Source organism: Lissotriton vulgaris, unplaced genomic scaffold, assembly GCF_964263255.1.
Source record: "Lissotriton vulgaris unplaced genomic scaffold, aLisVul1.2 SCAFFOLD_2561, whole genome shotgun sequence".
Classification (NCBI taxonomy): Eukaryota; Metazoa; Chordata; class Amphibia; order Caudata; family Salamandridae; genus Lissotriton; species Lissotriton vulgaris.
This window is the reverse complement of record NW_028242038.1, coordinates 215,399-235,314: the sequence shown is the minus strand read 5'-3', so window position 1 is coordinate 235,314 and position 19,916 is coordinate 215,399. Positions and strand designations below refer to the sequence as shown.

At 45.3% G+C, this 19,916-nt stretch overlaps 1 protein-coding gene across 1 annotated transcript in view; it reads right to left on the bottom strand.

The window, feature by feature from the left end:
• LOC147669085 (spindle and centriole-associated protein 1-like) overlaps positions 1-19,916 on the bottom strand; it is a gene marked incomplete at its 5' end in the record, with an annotated part of 265,959 nt that overhangs the window by 44,996 nt on the left and 201,047 nt on the right. The window contains one exon of the mRNA XM_086948236.1: positions 1,295-1,442. Within this exon, the coding sequence (XP_086804362.1) occupies positions 1,295-1,442 (148 nt within the window). The remainder of the gene's footprint in view (positions 1-1,294; positions 1,443-19,916) is intronic.

Sequence of the window (19,916 nt, the reverse complement as noted above, 5' to 3'; positions counted from 1 at the left end):
CAGAGTTGGAACACAAGTTGGTGGACCAATTAAGGATGACTTCATCGTAGAGTGAGTGTTTTGTCTGAATCAGACTGGGAACCAGGTGCGCCAGAGTCGAAGCACGACCATTGTTGGGGTTGAGAATGAGTCAGAGCAGGTCAACCACTGAAGTCAGCAAAGGTTCATCCTCTGGCAATGAAGAAGAAGCAACCGGTGTATGTACTCAAGCCAGATTGGAAGTCAGCACAAGAGTCAGTGCAGAACCTATGGGGAGTTCCAGGTGGGTTGAAGACGGATCTGCCAGCAGATATCTGACTGGAGGCCTGAAGGCATCCCAGAAGTAACAGGAAGAGTACCAAAAATATGCAGTAGGGACTCTCTAAAGACCTTCACCTGCTGTAGCACAGCCAATAGCTCAGGGAACTCGGGCTACATTGAGATCGACTGTGGAATCTGCTCCTCAATTGGAGATCGGGAAGGAAATACAGTGGCACCTTGACACCTTCGCAACTTCTCTTCAGATGGAGAAGGGCAGGATGAGATCAAGTTCCACTTTCCCTTCTTGTGTTTCCTCTTCGATTTGGACTTCGACTTACCGGATGGCCTTAACAGCAAAGATGCAGGCTCAGCCTCAGCCTGGAGATTGGGTATGGGTCTGCACCATAGAATCGGCAGCAGTGGCGTGGCTTGTTTCTGCGACATGCAACTTGGTTTAACGGTACCGGATTGCCACTGGGTGCATGAAGGTACATTCCTCACACAGCGAGTAGTCGTGCCCCAAGCCCATACACCAGAGGCATACCTTTTGCAAGTTGGACACCTGCAACAGCACGGGTTAAGGTGGGGACATTGTTCCCTTGCACACTGGAATTCACTAAGGAAAAACGTGTTCAACAGAGAGAACGAAGCTCCAGACCTATTTCAAGGAGAGGAAAGAAAGGAACCGACATTGGCATTCAGGAGTGGTGCTTATATGTGGCCCTGCTCTCTCACTTCGGAAGTAGAACAAAGCTTGCGTCAGGCAGCGCAGCACCACTTAGCAGAGCGCTGAGAAACTGCTGAGAAAGTTTCCTGGTTCAGTCTGATGCCAGGCGATATTCTAAATGTAAGCAATCTCCTGTTAGAAGTATCCATCAGAATAATTCTTTACTATGACCTTTCCATTAAAACCTGGATTCAAAATAACACTACAGCCACAATGAAGACAGAAATGCCACTGTTATGACGAAAAGTGTTATTCTACTTATGTTAACAAGCCTCTAGCTATATCAAGTGCCAAAAATAGAATAAAATTAGAAATGTAGCCACAAACCCTTGTTGACTGCTTCAGATGCACGTTTGTTTAAATCTTGCTGTCTATGAAATATGGTAGTCGATTCTAAGCTTGGAATGCCCTGGAAAGCCCGAGTAAGTGAGAGAAGTTGCTCATCTGTGGACAATGCTTGAAGCTGTAGCCTTGTCTGAAAGTAAGAAGATAAATCATAGGGTTACAGATTGTTAACCAGACATCAAAAAATCAAAATCAGATCTTAACTAATTGGATCAAATATTCTGAGCAACGAGCTTTAGGTTATAATCCTTACGACTGTACCGCCTCAAGCTCGAGCTTCTTAGACACTTATCATGGTTTATTGTTCTCTGAATAATGCAGTTCTTTTATATCACAGACAACGACTGGTGTTACCTGAGGTTGGAAAGCACAATTAAACACCATCTCTCTACCTTACTGTATATTGCTGAAAATGCGGCTATCATCCATTCTGTTAAAACCCATCAAACAAAATGATTTTTTTTCCTCAGCCTTTTTTCCCTGTAGATCTTTATACACATCTCATGAATAAAAAACTTCCAAAAGTTTTTCTTTTAAAAGTTAACAAACCTCATTCTAACATTTAGAACATACATTTTGAAATGGTTACTTACCAGTAGGAGTAGTTTTGCAGTTTAACATTTTCAGGATTCACATGCTGTGAATTATTCTGCCACCTAGTCATTGGGTCTGGAATACATTTAGTCCTCTTTTTCTCTTGTGCTTTTTTTGTTTTAGTTGCTGAGCGTCGTCACCCATTTGGTGCCATGTTTGTCCCTTCGTGATGTCAGATATGCACCCCGGAAGGAGGATGCTTGGTATCTGACCACTGTGATGTGCTGTTGTGGAATAAGTCCTTTTCTCTGCCCCACTGGGCATATTTCCCCTAATTTCGGTTTAGCATTTTCTTGAACTTTGCCTTTGAGCATCCTTTGGGATGTCCGTGGATTGGTTTGGGAGGTCCAGGTGATCAAACTTTATGCCTTCAGGAGCCAGGCAGCTAGACTCAGACTGTTGGTCTCAGATGGTGGATTCTGCCTCACTGCATGGGCAGTAGGTCGATCAATCAGCAGATCTGTAGAGTGCTACTTGTCACCTGTGAGGGTATGCAGGTCCAGTTGATTAGCTGAATAGCCAGGTCTTCAGGGACTTTCAGAACTCTGGAAAAGATGGGGAGGTCCGTAGATGAAAGGGAAGCTTGTTCCATGTCTTTGCTGCTAGGAAGGAAAAGGAGCAACCTCAGAATCTGCCAAGTCGGATGCGGGGGTTGAGGGTTAGAGAAAGGGATGCGGAGTGGAGGTGTCTGATGAACTTATGGAAGTTCAGGTAGTGGTTCAAGTAGGCGGGTCTGCAGGGCCTTGTATGCATGGGTCAGGAGTTTGAACTGCCATTTTTCATGTACAGGGAGCCAGTGGAGCCCCCCTAGGTAGGGTGTGATGTGGGTTTGTATAAGGAGATTCACAAAGAGCTTGGCTGTGGCATTCAGTAGCGTCTGTAGTCATTGCAGAAGGTGAACTGCGATCTCTGCGTAGAGAGCATTGCCATAATCCAGTCAGCTGGCGGTGAGGGCCTGGGTGCATCTTGAGCTTGGGGAAGCCATTTGAATATCAAACAGAGGATGAAGACGGAGGAGGATGAGCCGGAGTTGACCCAAGTCGTCATGGTTAGCTTGTTGCCCAGAATGATGCTTAGGTTGTGAGCGTGGTCACTGAGGGTAGGAGTAGGTCAGAGTTCTGAGGGTCACCAGGAGGCATCCCATGGAGAGCTTTAGTTTCCGAAAATCAGTACCCCTCTCTTGTTCGTGTTGAGCTTCAGGCAGTTGTCTTTCATCCCGTAGGTGACGTCTGTCATGCAGTTGTGGAAGTTGGTCTTGGTGTATTCTTCGGAGAGGGAGAGGATGAGTTACGTGTTGTCAGCGTAGGATATGATGTGGAGTCTGTGGCTTTTGGCAATGCTGGCCAGAGATGTCATATAAGAGTTGAAGAGGGTTGGGGTGAGTGAGGATACCTGGGGTACTCCACAGATGATTTCTTTGGGATCTGAGGTGAAGGCAGACGTTTTGCGTTCTTCCAGTGAGGAAAGAGGCGATCCCTCTGAGAGCAGGTCTTTAGATGCTTTTGTTGTGCAGCCTTGTGGTGAGTGTGTGGTGGGAGAAGGCATCGAAGACTGCCAAAAGGTCTAGGAGGTTTCTTTAGAACAGCGTTGACTTCTGCTTGCTTCCAGTCCTCAGGGAATGTGGCCATGGCAACTGAGGTGTTGAAGAAGGTGGTGAGTATGTGGCAGATTCTGGCTTCGCAATGGTTGAAGATGTGCTGAGGGCAGGGGTCGGTTGTGACCCTGAGTTGACCGAGTTCATGATGGAGGCAGTGTCCTGTGGGGCGAGATAGCTCCATTCTGTTAGTCGACGGTCTGAGGTGATAGTGGGGTTATTGTATTGCTTGAAGAAGTTGCTGGTCTTTGGCTGGGGTTTGAGGTTTCTGTAGATAGTGGCGATCTTGTCATGGAAGAAGTTTGCAAGGTTGTCGCAGATTTCCTGTGAGGGGGTAATGTTTTTTGCAGCTGAGGGGTTGGAGAACTTTGAGGCTATTGAAGAGTGCTTTGCTGTTATTGGAACTTGAGTAGTTGCGAAAGGCTAAGGCCTTTTTCTTTGATTCTCTCAACTGTTGATGGTAGAGTTTGAGGGCCGTCTTGTCGGTTGTGTTCTTACTGATGCGCCATATCCTTTCGGGCTGTTTACAATGTAGTTTAGATGTTTTGAGGTTTTTCATGTACCAGCTAGTCTGCTTGGTGGACCTTCTATAGGTATTGTTGCTGATGGGAGTGACGCTGTAAGCACCGTTGGTGATCGAATTGTTGAAGTTTGACGTTCTGGTCTAAGTTGTTGGAGGAGATGGGGTTGGTAGTGTTGAGGGCGTTGGTTCATGTGTCCTTTGAGACTTTGCTCCAGCTGCGGTAGGGGGCATTGGTCAGACTGGTGCAATTAATCTTTCTACACTTCCTTGCACAATCTCCACTAGATCTGAGAACCATGTCCGTCTTGCTCACTAAGAAGCAATTAAGATCAGAGCCATTTGTGACTGTTTGCACTTGTCTATCACTAGAGCTAGGAGAGGAATTGGTGCAAAAGCATACGCAGATCTCCTTGACAAGTCTAGCGCCAGGGTATTCTGATGCATACATGTAATGGCTGGATTTTCCGCTTAGATGGGATCAGCCCCCAGGGGCCCCTATGACCCAGCCAAAACGTACTCACCTTCCCTCCTTAGAATGTATTCACAAGGGATAGATATACAGATATATACAGGTCGCACCTAAGGATGGGGAATAACAATACACATGCATAGATTTTCTACAATATCTTATTCACATCAGTTGGTCTCGCGGCCACCCCGACCCAGACCGGTCTACCCTAGGGCAGATCTGACACACAATCCGGTGCGTCTACACATGGGCCTGCAGAACCCAATGCTCCCTTTTCCAAACGGTTCGCAATCCGGCAAACCTCCACGCCAGTCTCCCCCCTGACGCTCTCACTTATTCAAGCCACAATCTTGTGGGTATACACGCTGGTCTCCTACCCAGCGTTCTCACTAACGCCGCATATCAACGACGACCACATTCCTATGAACAGTCATCAGGACAATGTCTCAGTTATCTACTCGGGATAAAACTATAATAATGACTTTTAATACGGTTCCCAAATTATATGATGTACCTCCTATTCTTGGCATCAAAGGTCCACTCACTCCCTCTTTGTTCGATCACCATTTACCTGATCGGGATTTCACATCCGTTCACATAAACAACTCTCAACTAGGAGATGCATTTACCGAGATTGAACAGGAACACGAGGCACACTGTAATTCTATAAGAATTAGGATATTTATTGACAATAAATGCAAATCACATTACTATGCAACATAATTTCTGCAAAGAAAAGGTAAAGATTAGAACGCGTGCTAATTGGGAAAAGGACGGAGGTCACCTGGTTAATATGAAGTCTGGACTCGGCAGTCATCTAGGTTCCCTTCTCGTCTCTGTGTCCTGGCTCGCCTTGCAGTCACACCCCAGCCGTCACAAGTACACGTCTGCACCGCTAGGCTCAACCTCGTCTGCTTCCCTCCAGGGCACCGGAACCTTGCTGGTTATAAGCTACCGTCTCTCTCTCTCTCTGTATCAGTGCGCTCCGCGCTAATTCTCCTTCAGTCTTTCTCAGAGAGTTTCGGTCTTAAATCTTTCTCGGACTTCAAAGATGGCGACTGTCCGCCATGAGATAATTAATGGCAGAGATGCTAACGGATAGATGCCGCCTACGGACTAACTGACAAACTGACTAACACCTTCGCTAATATCAAAGCCCGTTCCTTCATGGAAAGCTACGGCCAGTAACCTGCCGCTCACCAAATTCTTGTACCTCCCCGTACCAAGGACACGTTCCCAGCCGGCCGGCCTGAAGTTGTGTCTTCGGTGTGGAGAAAAATACATTCCTTCGATAAGGGCCAGCCTGAGCCGGTTCTCTCCAAGCGAACAACAGCTTGAAACTAAAACATTACACTTCACCTAGAAAGCCTTCTCGAGCTACCGGGCAGAAAGCAAAATGGAGTCTGTCTCGTTTAAGGCCTACAGGGCCCACAATATGCGTAACTCCATGGAAAATATCCTAACATGTTAGCAAATGGGCAAATCATGACTAATACTTATATATCTAACCCCTAACTTAAATTCATAAGCCCTACACTAAGGAAAGTGACACGAAAATGCTCTAATATATGGAAGGCAGGGGCCCTGTCTATAGTCCTAATCCCTATGCTATGGGGGTGATAGGCTGGAGTCACTCTCCATCATTCTTCCCCTTAAAGGAGCCAAAAGGGCAGCCATTACAATACATTGGTGTGAATTCCTGCATGTAAACTCTTGAAATTATTTGTTTTCTGGGGTTGCCAACAGGTCGATATCTGGAGTGCCCACTGCTGATGCACCTCTGGATGCAGTTATTCATTTAGTTTTATATGGATGCTTGCCTAAATAATATGTCCGCTTCCCCATTTTCTACACCTGGCAAGTGGTTTGCGATCAAGGTTATCTTTCTCTGAAAGGCTCATCACCAAATCTCCTTGGCTAGTTTTGATAGGATAGGAAACCCTATCCCTCCTTGTTTGTTCAGATAGTGCAATTCCAAATGGACAACACAATCATAAAGTTCTGTCTTCCCATCCACCTGCATTTGAAAGGCCTTTAGAGCCAGGAAAACTGTCTTGAGCTCCAGGACACCTATGTGTTAGATCACTCAGTCCTCTGATTTTTAGTTCTCAGGGATTGTGGTAACTAGAACCTTTTAGCTCGATCCCTCGTGCACTCTTGTTCTCAGAGATTACAGAGTATACACAATGTGACGTTTTTAATATATTTACTGAATCAAAGTTATTCATGTATAAAATGGATGTGCTGCGATATTCAGTAGACAGAAGCAAGTGATAGTGATTACAAGCACCAAAATAGTAAATAGCAGATACAGTTCCACCATGGTACTAAGACAGTATATATATGCATGCATATGATACCATGTAGTAATAAGTCGTACTCCTACTATGCAATCCCAACTTTGTGTATGGCTATAGTGTCTGTAGGTGTAGACCCAAGAATTCCAGCGGGATTATCCAACCCCATTGTTATTGTTAACTGGGATTTATAGAGCGCATAATCACTGACAGGTCTCTTAGAGCTGCGAGAGAGCAGCTAAACCCCACCAAAGGTAGATTGTACATACTCCAGGTCAGAGTATATGATGTACCCAAGACTCTGTAAATAGAAGAGTCTTGAGTCTTTTCCTGAATGGGAGAAGGGCAGGTTCCTTACGTAGGCTCTCTGGTAGCTTATTCCAAAGTTGAGGGATCAGTACAGAGAAGGCTCTTCTGCCTTTTTAGGTTGTTTTGGACCGCGGATAGGCCAGTAGGCCTGCCTCGAACAACCAGAGGGTATGTCCTGGCACGTAGCTGTCAAGGTGCTCCTTAATGTACACTGAGGCCCGACCATGGAGGGCTCTGTGTGCGATGCAGAGCCTCTTGAACCTGGCTCTCCGTTTAATGGGGAGCCAGTCAACTGCTGCAGTAAAGGTGTTGCATGTGCGCGTCTTGGGATCCTGAAGATCAATTTAGCTGCGTTGTTCATGGCCACTTGTAGTTTACTTAGCAGCTTCTCAGGAAGTCCAATATAAAGGGCGTTGCTGCAGACCAGACGCGACACAATCATTGCTGACACGGACATCCGCAGCGTGGCAAATGAGAGGAGGGGTGCCAGTTTCCGCAGTTGTCTTAATAAGACCACACAGGTCCCGACCACAGGGGACACTTGGTTCAACATGGTAAGCTTGGCATCTATTTTGATGCCTAGGCTCTTTCCGACAGGGATTGGCGTAGGCGTGGTACCCAGCTCTTGTGGTCAAAAGAGGTCGGTCCAAGGGTTGCTTCCCATTGTAATGGCCAAGACCTCTGTTTTGTCAGGATTGATTTTAAGCAAGTTGGCGGTCAACCAGTTGACTGGGTACCTATGTATATTTTGCATATGCGCATGGACATGGGGGGAGTTGTCAATCAGGAGGATTAGTTGTGTGTTGTCTGCGTAGTTGAACACCTGGCAGTCCATACGGGCGAGAGCGGCCACAAGTGACCGGAGATAGATGTTAAAGAGATGGGGGGACAGCGCCGAACCCTGGGGGACTCTGCTGGTTAGTGCCCGATGCTGGACACACGGTATGCCAGTTGGATCCTTCGTATCCGATCTGTCAGGAAGGAAGCAATCTATTGATGCGCCAGCCCAAAGATACCCAACTCGGAGATCCGGGACAGTATTTGGTCATGAGTGACTGTGTTGAATGCCGCTGTAAGGTCTAGCAGAACTAGGGCATACAGCTTTCTGCAGTCCGCCATGAGTCCGAGCTCGTCCAGCACAGACAGCATCACCAGCTCTGTGCTGTGGTAGGCCCTTAAGCCTGCCTGCAGCACCTGGAGTAGCTGTTGTTCCTCAATGAAAATTGAGAGGGTTTTGAGGACATGCTGTTCCACTACTTTCGCCAAAAAGGAAGGTTGGGAGATGGGCCTATAGTTCTTAAGACTGGCTGTATCTGCCCCAGGCTTTTTAAAGAGGGGCTTCCTTGAAGTTAGTGAGTACCCTACCCGTCTCCAATGATCGATTGATCAGGTCCAGGACCACTTCTCTCTCTACCCCAGGTAGGGCCATTCTGAACACCTTTGGTGGGCAGGGGTCTGCTGGCGATCCTGACTTGATACGATACATCAATTGGGACAAAGAGTCTGGGTCTAACCTCTGAAAGATGGAGAGGGACTTGCCGTGGGCACAAGGCGCTGGTTCCTCCACCAGGGGGTTCTGGTTGGTAGGTATGTTGTGTATGTCAGTTAAGGTATCCCAGCCTTTGTGAAGGAAGGAAGACTAGAACTTATTGCAGTCTTCCAGGCTGGCAATAGATTTCTGCTCTTGTTTTTGACTAAGTTCCTTTAATATTCTGAAGGTTTCTTTCTGCTTATTATCGGCGTCCGTGATCCTGGCCTCATACTATTCGGCCTTCCTAGTCGTGATGGCTTTTTTGTATGTGCCTAACATGGCTTTGTATTCTACAAGTGCCTCTGGGTCGTATGATTTGCGCAATTGATTCTCATGTTGGCGAAGGGTTTGTTTCTTTCCCCTCAGGTCCTCAGTGAAACAGGGGACCAATTTGCCCTTATTCCAAGCTCTTTCCCTTCGAGCAGGTGCCACCTTAACAATGGCCTCTCTCAGCCTGCTAGTGAGGGATTCACTTTCCTGATCAAGGTTCCCAGTCAGGTGCCTCTTAGGGGAGTTTCTGCACAGAGTATCCACTATGCTGCCTGCCTCAATTTTATTCCACCTTCGCACCACGCTCTGTTCCGGGGATGGCTGAGCGGGCCGACTGGCCAGAGGGACCCAGCACCTGATCAGATAGTGGTCCGACCAAAAACAAGGTCTGATGTCTGTCAGGCTGGCCGGTGGATGGGTACTGCAGAGGAGGTCAAGGGTATGTCCCTTGTCATGGGTGGGGGAGGCTACAAGCTGTTGTAGCCCCATTGTGGTCATGGCCTATTCCAACTGGCTGGAGTGTGACTCTTTGGTCGACTGGTCCCAGTTGAATTCCCTCACCACCAGGAGTCGTTGGTACCGTGAGCGTAGGTCACTGACTAATTCCGTGAGTAGCTTGTTAAACCGGCGTTTTGACCGAGGAGGGTGGTACACCACCAGAAGTGCCAGGCATGAGGATTTGGAGCTAGATTTTGCCAATTAAATTTCTGCGCTGTCGAGGCTGCATGGAACTAGCTTTTCTACTGCTAACCGTTTGTTATTGAACATTGCTACACCCTCCCCCCTCTTCTCTCTTCCTGCCTGTTGTGCCATAGGACATATTCCAAGGGGAGGGATGCTACAATATCCGGACCTGAGGCTTCCTCTAGCCAAGTTTCTGTTACTGCTAGGTTGTCCAGGGTGCCCTCCTAAAGGAGTGAGAGATCTCTAGACTGTGTTTCTGAAGGGAGCGGGTATTTAAAACTGCTACCCTTTATCCTTGGGGGTTTCCTATCCCCACACCTTTAGGGAAATGGGGCTGCGTGGCCGTGCTCTATCCTCCCCCCTGTTTCGCAAGAATATCCTTTGACCTTAGCTTGTCCAACAGGTGGTCCAGATGTGTTAGAGGCCTTAGCTCCTCTACTGAGTATGCCTGGAATTGACCAGGGGCCTGGGCCCCGGTCGGATGCATACAGGCGCAGACGGGCTTGCCTTTGGCGTGCCTTCGGGGCGCCAGTGGTGCACTTGCTGTGTGAAACTGATCCAGCCCAGCTAATGAGACGTTCTCTCCATTGCAAAATCCTAGTAGATAACTGGAATATCCTCACGTCAGACAGTATAATAGGACCAGAGCTGAATGAAAGAACCCAAATCACCTATAGAAGAGGGAGAAATCTCAGGGATATTTGGTGAAAGGTGATATTTCTGACAATAAAAAACAACATGTGCAGGGCCTCAAAGGATTTTACCCATGTGGACATTGCCGGGCTTGTAAATCCAGCTATATGGTAAAAGAGGTAAACCATCCTGGACACACACAAAAACGCAAAATCAAACAATTTCTTACATGAAATACAAGTTTTGTCATTTATGTACTCAAATGTCCGTGTAACATGAGATATGTGGGCAGCACAACCTGTACGGCTAAAAAGCGTATACAAGAACATTTGAGAGCAATAACTAATGTGGATGCCCATTACCCAGTTGCTAGACATTTTCAGGAGTTCCATCAATCTAACTCCTCTCTGCTTTGACATTTTGCTGTTGGCAAGAGAGGGGGCATTTGTGTTCTAGCACTCAGAAAAAGAGAATCCAAGTGGATCATGGAGTTAGAAAGCAGATTTCCTGGGGGTCATAATTTAGACGAAGAACTTGCAATTCATTTACATGAAGAGTAATCCTCAGTTTAGAGGTTCAGGTTATGCTCCAGGATGGTGAACAAATTAGTTACAATACTAGCCTGTTGATACATGTTAACTGTACTTACTGAACTGCACTTAATGAGAATGTTCAAGCTAGTCTTGATTTATTTTAAATGCATATTTTAATTTTGTGTATATGTTTTTTCCAGGAGAAAAGGAAGGGAGACATCCCTTTTATTAATGCACTGCACATCTTCCCTACCCTTTTCTTCGGCGTATGATGAAATCACCTCACTTGACTAAGATAAGGAATTCACTTTTCACTTTTTCACTGTTATATGTTGGACATTTTGTAGGACTTTATTTCTTTTGAGGTCCTACTGCTTGCATAAAATTGACGCAGATTTTGGATATGACAGTAATATATCTGTATTTCCTGGATAAGAGTAGGAAAGTGTCAAACCCTATGATCATTTTCTAGAATGTATGGTAAATGAGCTCTAGGGCACTAGACCGCAAGAAATATGAAAGATACTGGTTATTTTCAATTTCCATATTGTGAAAGCAATTGTTATGATTATAGGCACTATACCTTGTTATTAAGTCGCTTTCATAGGAAGCTAGAGACAACCTTACTGACAGACACTAGAATACTTATCTAACATCGATGTAAATAGTGGTTTTTACGCTGTCCGCTCCTGCTCCTTGAGCCCATTGTATCTCTGATCTGAATCAACAATGTAATAAGCTGATACAATTACATTACCTGTTGTGCACACACATGACAGGGATGTACTTTCCAATGTTAAACTATTCAATAATGTACCACTCAAAAATGGCAGATTCTTTTACCAGGATTAACAACATGACAGAATATGTGGACTTTCTCACTGCCGATTACACCTTCCATTGTTTGCGTTTACTTAAGCAAGCAAAATGTCGTGTTAGGTAAAGTGTGAACAAGACACATTTGGTGTCGAAACGCGTAACGTTTTTTGAGAATAAAAAACTGCATCTTTACTACCGAGTGCGCGTGATGCTTCTAAGCAAACTGTGGATTGATATATATATATATGTATATATTTATATATATATAAGGTCTCCAAGAAAGAAGTGACTCAAACAGATAGATTCACCAAAGAACAAAAATCTATTTCCACTACAACGTTTTATATATATATATATATATATTCTTATATTCTTTAGATTTCTTTAGATTGATGAGGGCCTGGCATTTTCGAAAACATCAAAGGTTTGCAAAAAACATGACAAATCACGAATTGCCAGAAGGCTGGCAGTCAACGCGAGACCTATTAGATTTGCCAATGCCTGTTCTGTTGGGCGTCCCAAAATTCCAATGGGAAGAACATGGGAAAACAACATTTTGGGATTTTCCCTTTTTCTTGGGTCCGCTTGACAGGTCACCCCAAAACTTTCCAACTTTCCAGGAAGGAACTGAGTTGGGTGGACTTTTTGATGTAAAGTTATCTGAAGATTTATCAAAAGGCATCAAAGTTGTTAGCAAAACAAACATATATTCTTCCTATGGAAACTCTAACCCAAATACAACTCCACAGGGACTACCACCACTGTGTAATATTTATACTTAGGAGAGCAAGTTTTTTTAGTTTTTGTATTCCTTGTTTTCTTCTATACTGCCTGAGGAAGCCAATCCAGCATAACACATGTTGGCTGGCTGTTACGACACGTTTTTGAGGATTCAATATTCAAAATAGTTATTCCAAGAAACATTGGAGATCACATTCACAGAACCTTTTTGAATAAATTATACATGCCAACAATTTAACAATAGAAAGAGGGAGATTTTGGGGAGAAAAAAAAATCAGGGGAATGTATTTCCCCATTGATGTACACTGAGGCGGCTAAAGAAGGCCAGTTTTGGCTTTTAAAAAATTAGGGGTCTCCCGCCGAAATCTGGTCTTTTGGCATGTGTTCTCAATTAAAAAAGCCAACTATCCTTCAAACAAGGATAAAAAAATATTTCAAACTCTGCAAATACCAATTTTGGAATTACATTATACTGTTTGTCTTTTGGACAATATACGATTCACTGCAGAAAGATTACCAATTTTAGAATTCTCACACCTTAATCAACAGCACTACTGGTTAACATTTGACAATGTTTTATTCTTCCTTTTTTGGGATTTTTTGGTTGAAATAACGATGTAATGACACAGCTACAACTTTGAGGTTGGTGTTAAGCCTGCTTGCTCAGAATTTTGCATGTTGCATGTCTCTGAATTGAACTGAAGCCCAAACACTATTACGCTAAATGTTAAAGTGTCTAATCACTGCCATCTGGAGTCCATTATCTTCACAAAAATTTGGTTTGATCAATATATATCAGAAAGAACCGAAATATAGTAAACTGTGCACATCATTAGTAGATTTTAATCAATCTTTTTAAAACAAACATTAAAACCTCAATAGCAGTCCAGTTCATGGGGGTGAACATTTTTCAAGCATAGCTATCCTTCTGATGTTAGTGGAGATATTATTCTATGGATCTTTCGTTCCAAGACCAGCCTAAATAAACGTATATTTTACCCACCACTGATAAAATGACAACGATTAATATAGCTTTATCAAAAGACACACAATTGATGGACGGAATGCAGAACAAATCAAAACATTCACCCCAGTCAAGAGATTTGGGTTAAATCCATCATTCTTTTGCTCACCATGCCGCCCCAGTTTAGACCTGGCCATATGCCAATCAGTCTTGACTCTGTGCATCATGGGAAGAGTCCAGCCCGAAATGCCAAGCCAGGTCCTCCCTGGACCGAAAACAAGCATCCTAGAAGCGGTTTCGGGGTTTCACCCCTTTTCAGCAAGATAGCTTGAATCCAGTGGCACAGTGAGCCCCAGACCCAGGTCTGGGCATACTTTGCGCACTTAGGGCAAGAAAGCAAAAGACACACAATTGATGGACCGAATGCAGAACAAATCAAAGCATTCACCCCCAGTCAAGAGATCTGGGTTAAATCCATCTGCAGGATCAAGACTGACTTGCATATGGCTGGATTCAAACTGGAATGGCAAGGTGAACAAAAAAACGATGGATTTAGGCCCAGATCTTTGTACTGGGGTGAATGTATGACATTGTTTTGCATTCTGTCAATCAATTGTTGTTTTTGCATTAATATAGCATTATAGCCCGCTGTAGTGGGCTATCCCAGCCATTAAAGACCCACTCCAGCGATAAAGGCCTCAGAGGAAGGCGAGGGCCTTTAACAAGGGAGCGGGCCTTAAATGGTTGATATAGCCCAGCTACGGCAGGATACAAAGCTATTAGAACATTTCGCCACAAGAGGGCAGAATGTTATAAATAATCAAATAAAGGCCTCACGGAGCCCGAGGGGGCAGAATCCCCTCGGGTTTCATGAGGCTTTCCTTCACAGATGTTGCTGTGAATGTTTCACAGCTAAGAGCCGCACACAGGGCAACTTCTGTAAGCTTTAGAAAATTCACAACCAGAGGTGTAAAAAAGGGCTAAAGTCAGTCCCTTGTTCTTCCCGGCTTGGCTGAACTGCTTTTTGTATTTCAGCCAAGCCAGGCTCAGTGCCAGGATCAGTCTCTGTGCATTCCTCCTCCCTCCTTCAGATGGTCAAGTGACTCTGAGCTAGAGAGGAGGGAGGGGGAAGGCTCCAGTGCGCCCTGCAGCAAAACCTCTGCCTTTCACTTTCTCTTGCCCACTCCATGTAATTTGGAGAGGCAGGAAAAGAAAAAGGCAGATGCTGTGTTTTGAAATGTTGAGTGCTGCAGGCCTATTCCAGTTCATATAGGCGACTGCGGCTCCATTGTCTTCAAAGGAGTTTCCAAGTTTCTAATATAATCTTATAGCCTGCAGTACCTGGGCTTTACCGGCCATTAAATGCCCGCTCCAGTGAGCGGGCCTTTAATGGCCGGTGCCGGTATAGTCCATCTATGGCAAGCTATACGCCTATTACAACATTCCACCACTAGAGGACAGAATGTTCCAAAAAATAAAATGAAGGCCTCAGTGAGCCCTAAGGAATTTAAATCCCCTCTGGCTCACTGAGGCCTTTGTTCACACCACCATCTGTGAACCACAAACATTGGAATGCTGGAGCTCCGGGCTTTTACCGGTCATAATCTACACCGATTACTAAACACAAGTAACCAAAGCGTGGTATGAAAGGATACCTTAATGTAGTATAATGATGCTAAAAACCCACCCATTTTGGGTACCATCTCAGGTTCCTCAGAAATGGAAGCAGAGACGGGTTAGGTCTGCCTGCACCACGTCCCTTACACGAAGTAGCATTTGCTCTTTCTTCACTTGAGGTTACTTACCAATATCTAAATTGGGTTGATATTTAGCATCAAAATACTACATTAATGTATCAATTCATACCACACTTTGTTTACCTGTGATTGGCAATCCCTGGAAACACACAATTCAGAATTCCAACCACTGTGTAGATTAGGGAACGTTGGTCCTAAATAATTGCCAGATCATTAGTGATGTACAAGAAACATGTTGACCCACAGAGCTATAAAAGACTATTGTCTCTTCTGATAGATACCACCATTTTATTTAGGTAAGTGAACTCACTTATTGAAACTCTCTTGTGGACAACTTAGTCGATTTTAACACCCGCTTTGTTTGCACATACATCATTTAAACCAATCTACACCAAAAGCCCCACACCCACACTTCACATATGGCATTTTACTCAAAAGATCTCCAGCAAAGAGCCCCCTTGTTGATGCCCGGTCGGGCATTGTAGCACCGGCACGGCGAGGAGCATACACTAAAAGGAAGCAGGACACCCCTTTGTTACTATTTCTATTGAGAGGAATACTTTCCCAAGTTGAAAGTCTAGGATAGTTCCGAGAAACTAGAGCCTTGTAACTGGGTGGATGGGCACCTTTTGGATATTTAGAAATGTCAGTATTAAACCTAGCTAGAAGGCTGAAGCAGGTGGTTCTAGAGGTGCAACCCTCTTAATCGGATGGAGCTTTAACGAGACAGTCATTTAAGTATGGATACACCTGGTGTCCATGTTTGGGTAGGAAAACGGTTGAAAATGTAGTCAGCTGATTTCAGCCCAGCACTAAATGCTTTGAATTGGTACTGTTGTCCACCACTGCGAAGTGGAGATATTGTACTTGGACACAGACGTATGTGTGGTAAAGATCCAGGGAGAAGTACTCCACTTCCTGAAGCATCACAAGGATTACTTTCAGGGTAACCATTCAAAAGGATGAATTCTTCAAGAAATTCTTTAGCTCTCAAAGGCCCAGTACTGGTGTGTATTCCCCTGATTTTTTGTTGACCAGGAAAAACCAGGAATAGAAACTCCTATTTATTGTGGATTCATGTACTTTTTTTTACTTCTCCTCTTCAAAGGAGAAGGACACATTTCCTGTGTGCAGCTCTTGCAAGTGCAGATGGTACTCCTAACTGGGTAAATGGTTGCAAGTTTTTGCGTGGGCTCCAGGATGTGGTCACAGTGCACTATTTAGAGCACAAATCTGTAGTTATTTTTTTCCAAGCAAGAACAAAACCTGAAATTCTGCACCTAGATCAACATAGTTGGTTCAATGTGGGGAAAGAGGGGCTCTTTCTAGTTCCTAATGACTTCTAGGAGTCTTAGCATTGACTTTCCCAGTGGAGTAACCTTGATCGTATTCAGTCTGTCTATGGGTTTTAAAACACTCATACCGGTGTAAGCCTCTCCTGTAAAGTAAGTAACGACTGGAGCTGTACAAAGAAGCAGTGACTCTGAACTGTAAGGACCCCAGCAAATGGGTTGTGCCAATGTTTATACTCTACAACAGATAGTCAACATGCTTAACAACAGTGTAGGGAGCATCTGTTGATCTTTGAAAGTGATGATTGCTTCCATCTTGAGCAACCTTGGTACTCCGGTTACCCCTGATTCCCAAGCTACGTCTAACTCTGCACCGGTGATTACCCTCAGGACCCTGGAGATGGATGGTTGGCAAGCCCGGCTGAACAGCTGCCCCTTCCGTCCTTTGAGGATTTTTGCTCAGTAGCTGACGGGGTCTCTTCGGGTTCTCCCTTTGACCCGCTACCACATAAATATTGGAATCTGTTCCATGAGGAGCTCCCCCCCCTTCATGCCATTTGCTGTCAGTCCTTCATTACTGCTCGGGATCCGGACTGCTGGAAGCTGGCCGTGGTATCGCCGCTTCTGAAGGATACATTGGATCCTACCTGCTCCGCGAACTACAGGCCTATTTCATTGCTTCCTTTCCCAATTAAGATCTTGGAGAAACTGGCGACTAAACATCTGTCCAGCTTTATAGAGACTAGCATCTGCTTAGACGAGGCTCAGTTTGGCTTTAGGCCAGCCCACGGCACTGAGTCTGCATTGGTGACCGCTTTGGATGACCTTCGTTCGCGTGTCGACCTTGGTCGAGCAGCCTTTCTAGTGCTGCTCGACATGTCGGCCGCGTTCGATACGGTCAGCCATGCCATTCTGGTCAGGAGACTAGAGGAGATTGGGGTGTCTGGCCTGGCCCTGGACTGGTTGGTCTCTTATCTGGGTAACAGACACCAGGTGGTAGCCTTGCCGCCCTACCGTTCTGACATCAAGAAAGTGGGGCAGGGCGTACCCCAAGGGTCGGCCTTTAGCCCTATTCTATTTAATCTATACTTCCATCCCCTGGTCAGGCTGATTAAGTCCTTCGGCATTGCGGTCATCAATTATGCCGATGACACGCAACTTATCTTCTCGTTCGAGGGTAGGGATGCTGGGTCGCAGGAGACTTTCCATCGCTGCATGACAGCTACCGGAGACTGGCTGAGTCAAAATTCCTTGCAGTTTAACAGCTCAAAAACTGAGGTACTGCACTGCTCAGTGGATCGTATCCCCCGGCCTTTGCCACCGCATTTTTGGCCTTCTTCCTCCCAGGGCACTGGGCTAGCGGCAGACTCAATTCGGAATCTGGGTGTGATGTTCAAATCTAACTTACAGCTAGACGCGTTTGTCAACAAAACTGTGGCCACGTGTATGATGCTGCTCCGAACATTGCGGAAGATTCTCTTTGCTCCCAGTTCATGCCCGCCCAGAGGTAGTGCGTAGTATCATCTTAAGCAGGCTTTATTACTGCAACACGCTACTTCTGGGTGCGCCAGCTATCCTAGTGGGTAAATTGCAAAGAGTGCAGAATATGGCTGCTAAGCTGGCTCTTTCTAGACGGCGTCTTGATTCCTCTTCCTTGGCGCTTATGGACCTTCACTGGTTGCCAATCGCCCAGCGTATTGATTTTAAAGCATTATGTCTAGTTTTTAGGGCCCTTCATGGTCAGGGGCCGTCTTCGCTGCAGACGATGTTTTCCTGGTATACTTCTACCAGATCCCTTCGCTCTTCGTCAGCCAGCTTGGTGGTAATCCCTAAAATTGTGAGGACTCGGATGGGCGGACCCTCCTTCAGATTCGCTGCAGCTAAACTGTGGAATGCTTTACCCTTGTCCTTGAGAAATAAGGAGGATCTTTCCTCCTTTAAAAAAGGATTAAAAACATACCTCTTCCCTAGAACAGCATAAAGATTGAGGCAGTATAACATCGCGTATGACTGGTCAAAGTCAAAGCGCCAGGATACCCTTTGGGTGACAGTTTCCGCGCTATATAAATATGCCATACAATACAATACAATAAAGTAATACAGGCCAGGAGTTTACACCATTTCTTCACAATTTGACTCACTCATACTCACTTCCTCCCTCATCTGCTCTCTTCTCCCTCACTCACTCTAACTCACGTTCTCACACGTACTCAGTCTCACTCCCATTCACTGTTACTCAAACACAAACTTACTCATAGTCATTGGTTCTCATTCTCACTAACCTACACACACTCACTGACTCTGGGCTCTGGTGTAACTGCTCCTGCTGCACCATTGATAGCACCACCCCTATCTCATTTACACAACCTACAATCAATCATTTGTTCTAATACACTCCGACTTCTTCACTCACTCTCTCATACTCACTTTCACTTATTCATACACACACACAAACTCAGATTCTCTCACTCTCTAATTGACATCCATAAACACACACACTTTCACTCAATCCCATTCACTCTGAATCACTCCAACACATACATAGAGAAATAAGGAATATGCTACTTACCAGTATGCATCTGTTCTTGGCATGTAGGCCTGCTGACATTCATATCTGTGCATAGATCGCCGCCTAGTGTTGGGTCCGGATGATTGCACATTGTTGTCCTGGAAGAGTCTTCGAAGTATCACGAGATAGGTGGCTCCTCCCCCGGACTACAGTGCGCATGGGCATCTTCTCCATCCTCCAATTGTTTTTCGCCATTGTGGCAGGGATGGAGTATGATACAGTAAGTGATGTCCATGCAAAGAATAATTCTGAGTGCTACAGCTGCGACAGGCACCGGGGAGGAGGGAGGGCGATATGAATGTCAGCAGCCCTACATGCCAAGAACAGATGCATACTGGTAAGTAGCATATTCCGTTCGAGGCATGTGGGCTGCTGAATTCATATCGGTGCATAGAATGTATAGCAGTCTCCCCCTTAGCGGTGGTTGCCTGTGGCAGCTGCAGCAGCCTGAAAAAGAGACCCGAGTACAGCTTGTCCTACAGCTGCTTGCTGTTTGGAGTGCACATCTACGCAGTAGTTTTTGGTAAATGTATGTATGGTGGTCCATGTGGCTGCTCTACATATGTCTTCTAGAGGAATGTTTCCCAGGAAAGCCATGGATGGCCCTAACTTGCGTGTGGAATGCGCTCTTGGGGGAACTGTTAGCGTGCGTTTAGCTATTTGATAACAAATTTGTATGCATTTAACAATCCATCTGGCTATACCTGATTTTGAAATGGGGCTGCCTTTATGCTGTGGTGAAAAGGCAACAAAGAGTTGTTTAGTTTTTCTAAAAGGTTTTGTCCTGTCTATATAGTACAGGAGAGCTCTTTTAACGTCCAGTGTATGTAGAGCTCTTTCTGCCACTGAATCTGGATTTGGGAAGAACACTGGCAGTTCGATAGTTTGATTGATGTGAAACTGGGATACCACCTTTGGCATAAATGTAGGGTTTGTTAGCAGTACTACTCTATTTGCATGAATTTGTATGAATGGCTCCTGAATAGTTAGGGCTTGTAGCTCACTAACCCTTCTAAGTGATGTAA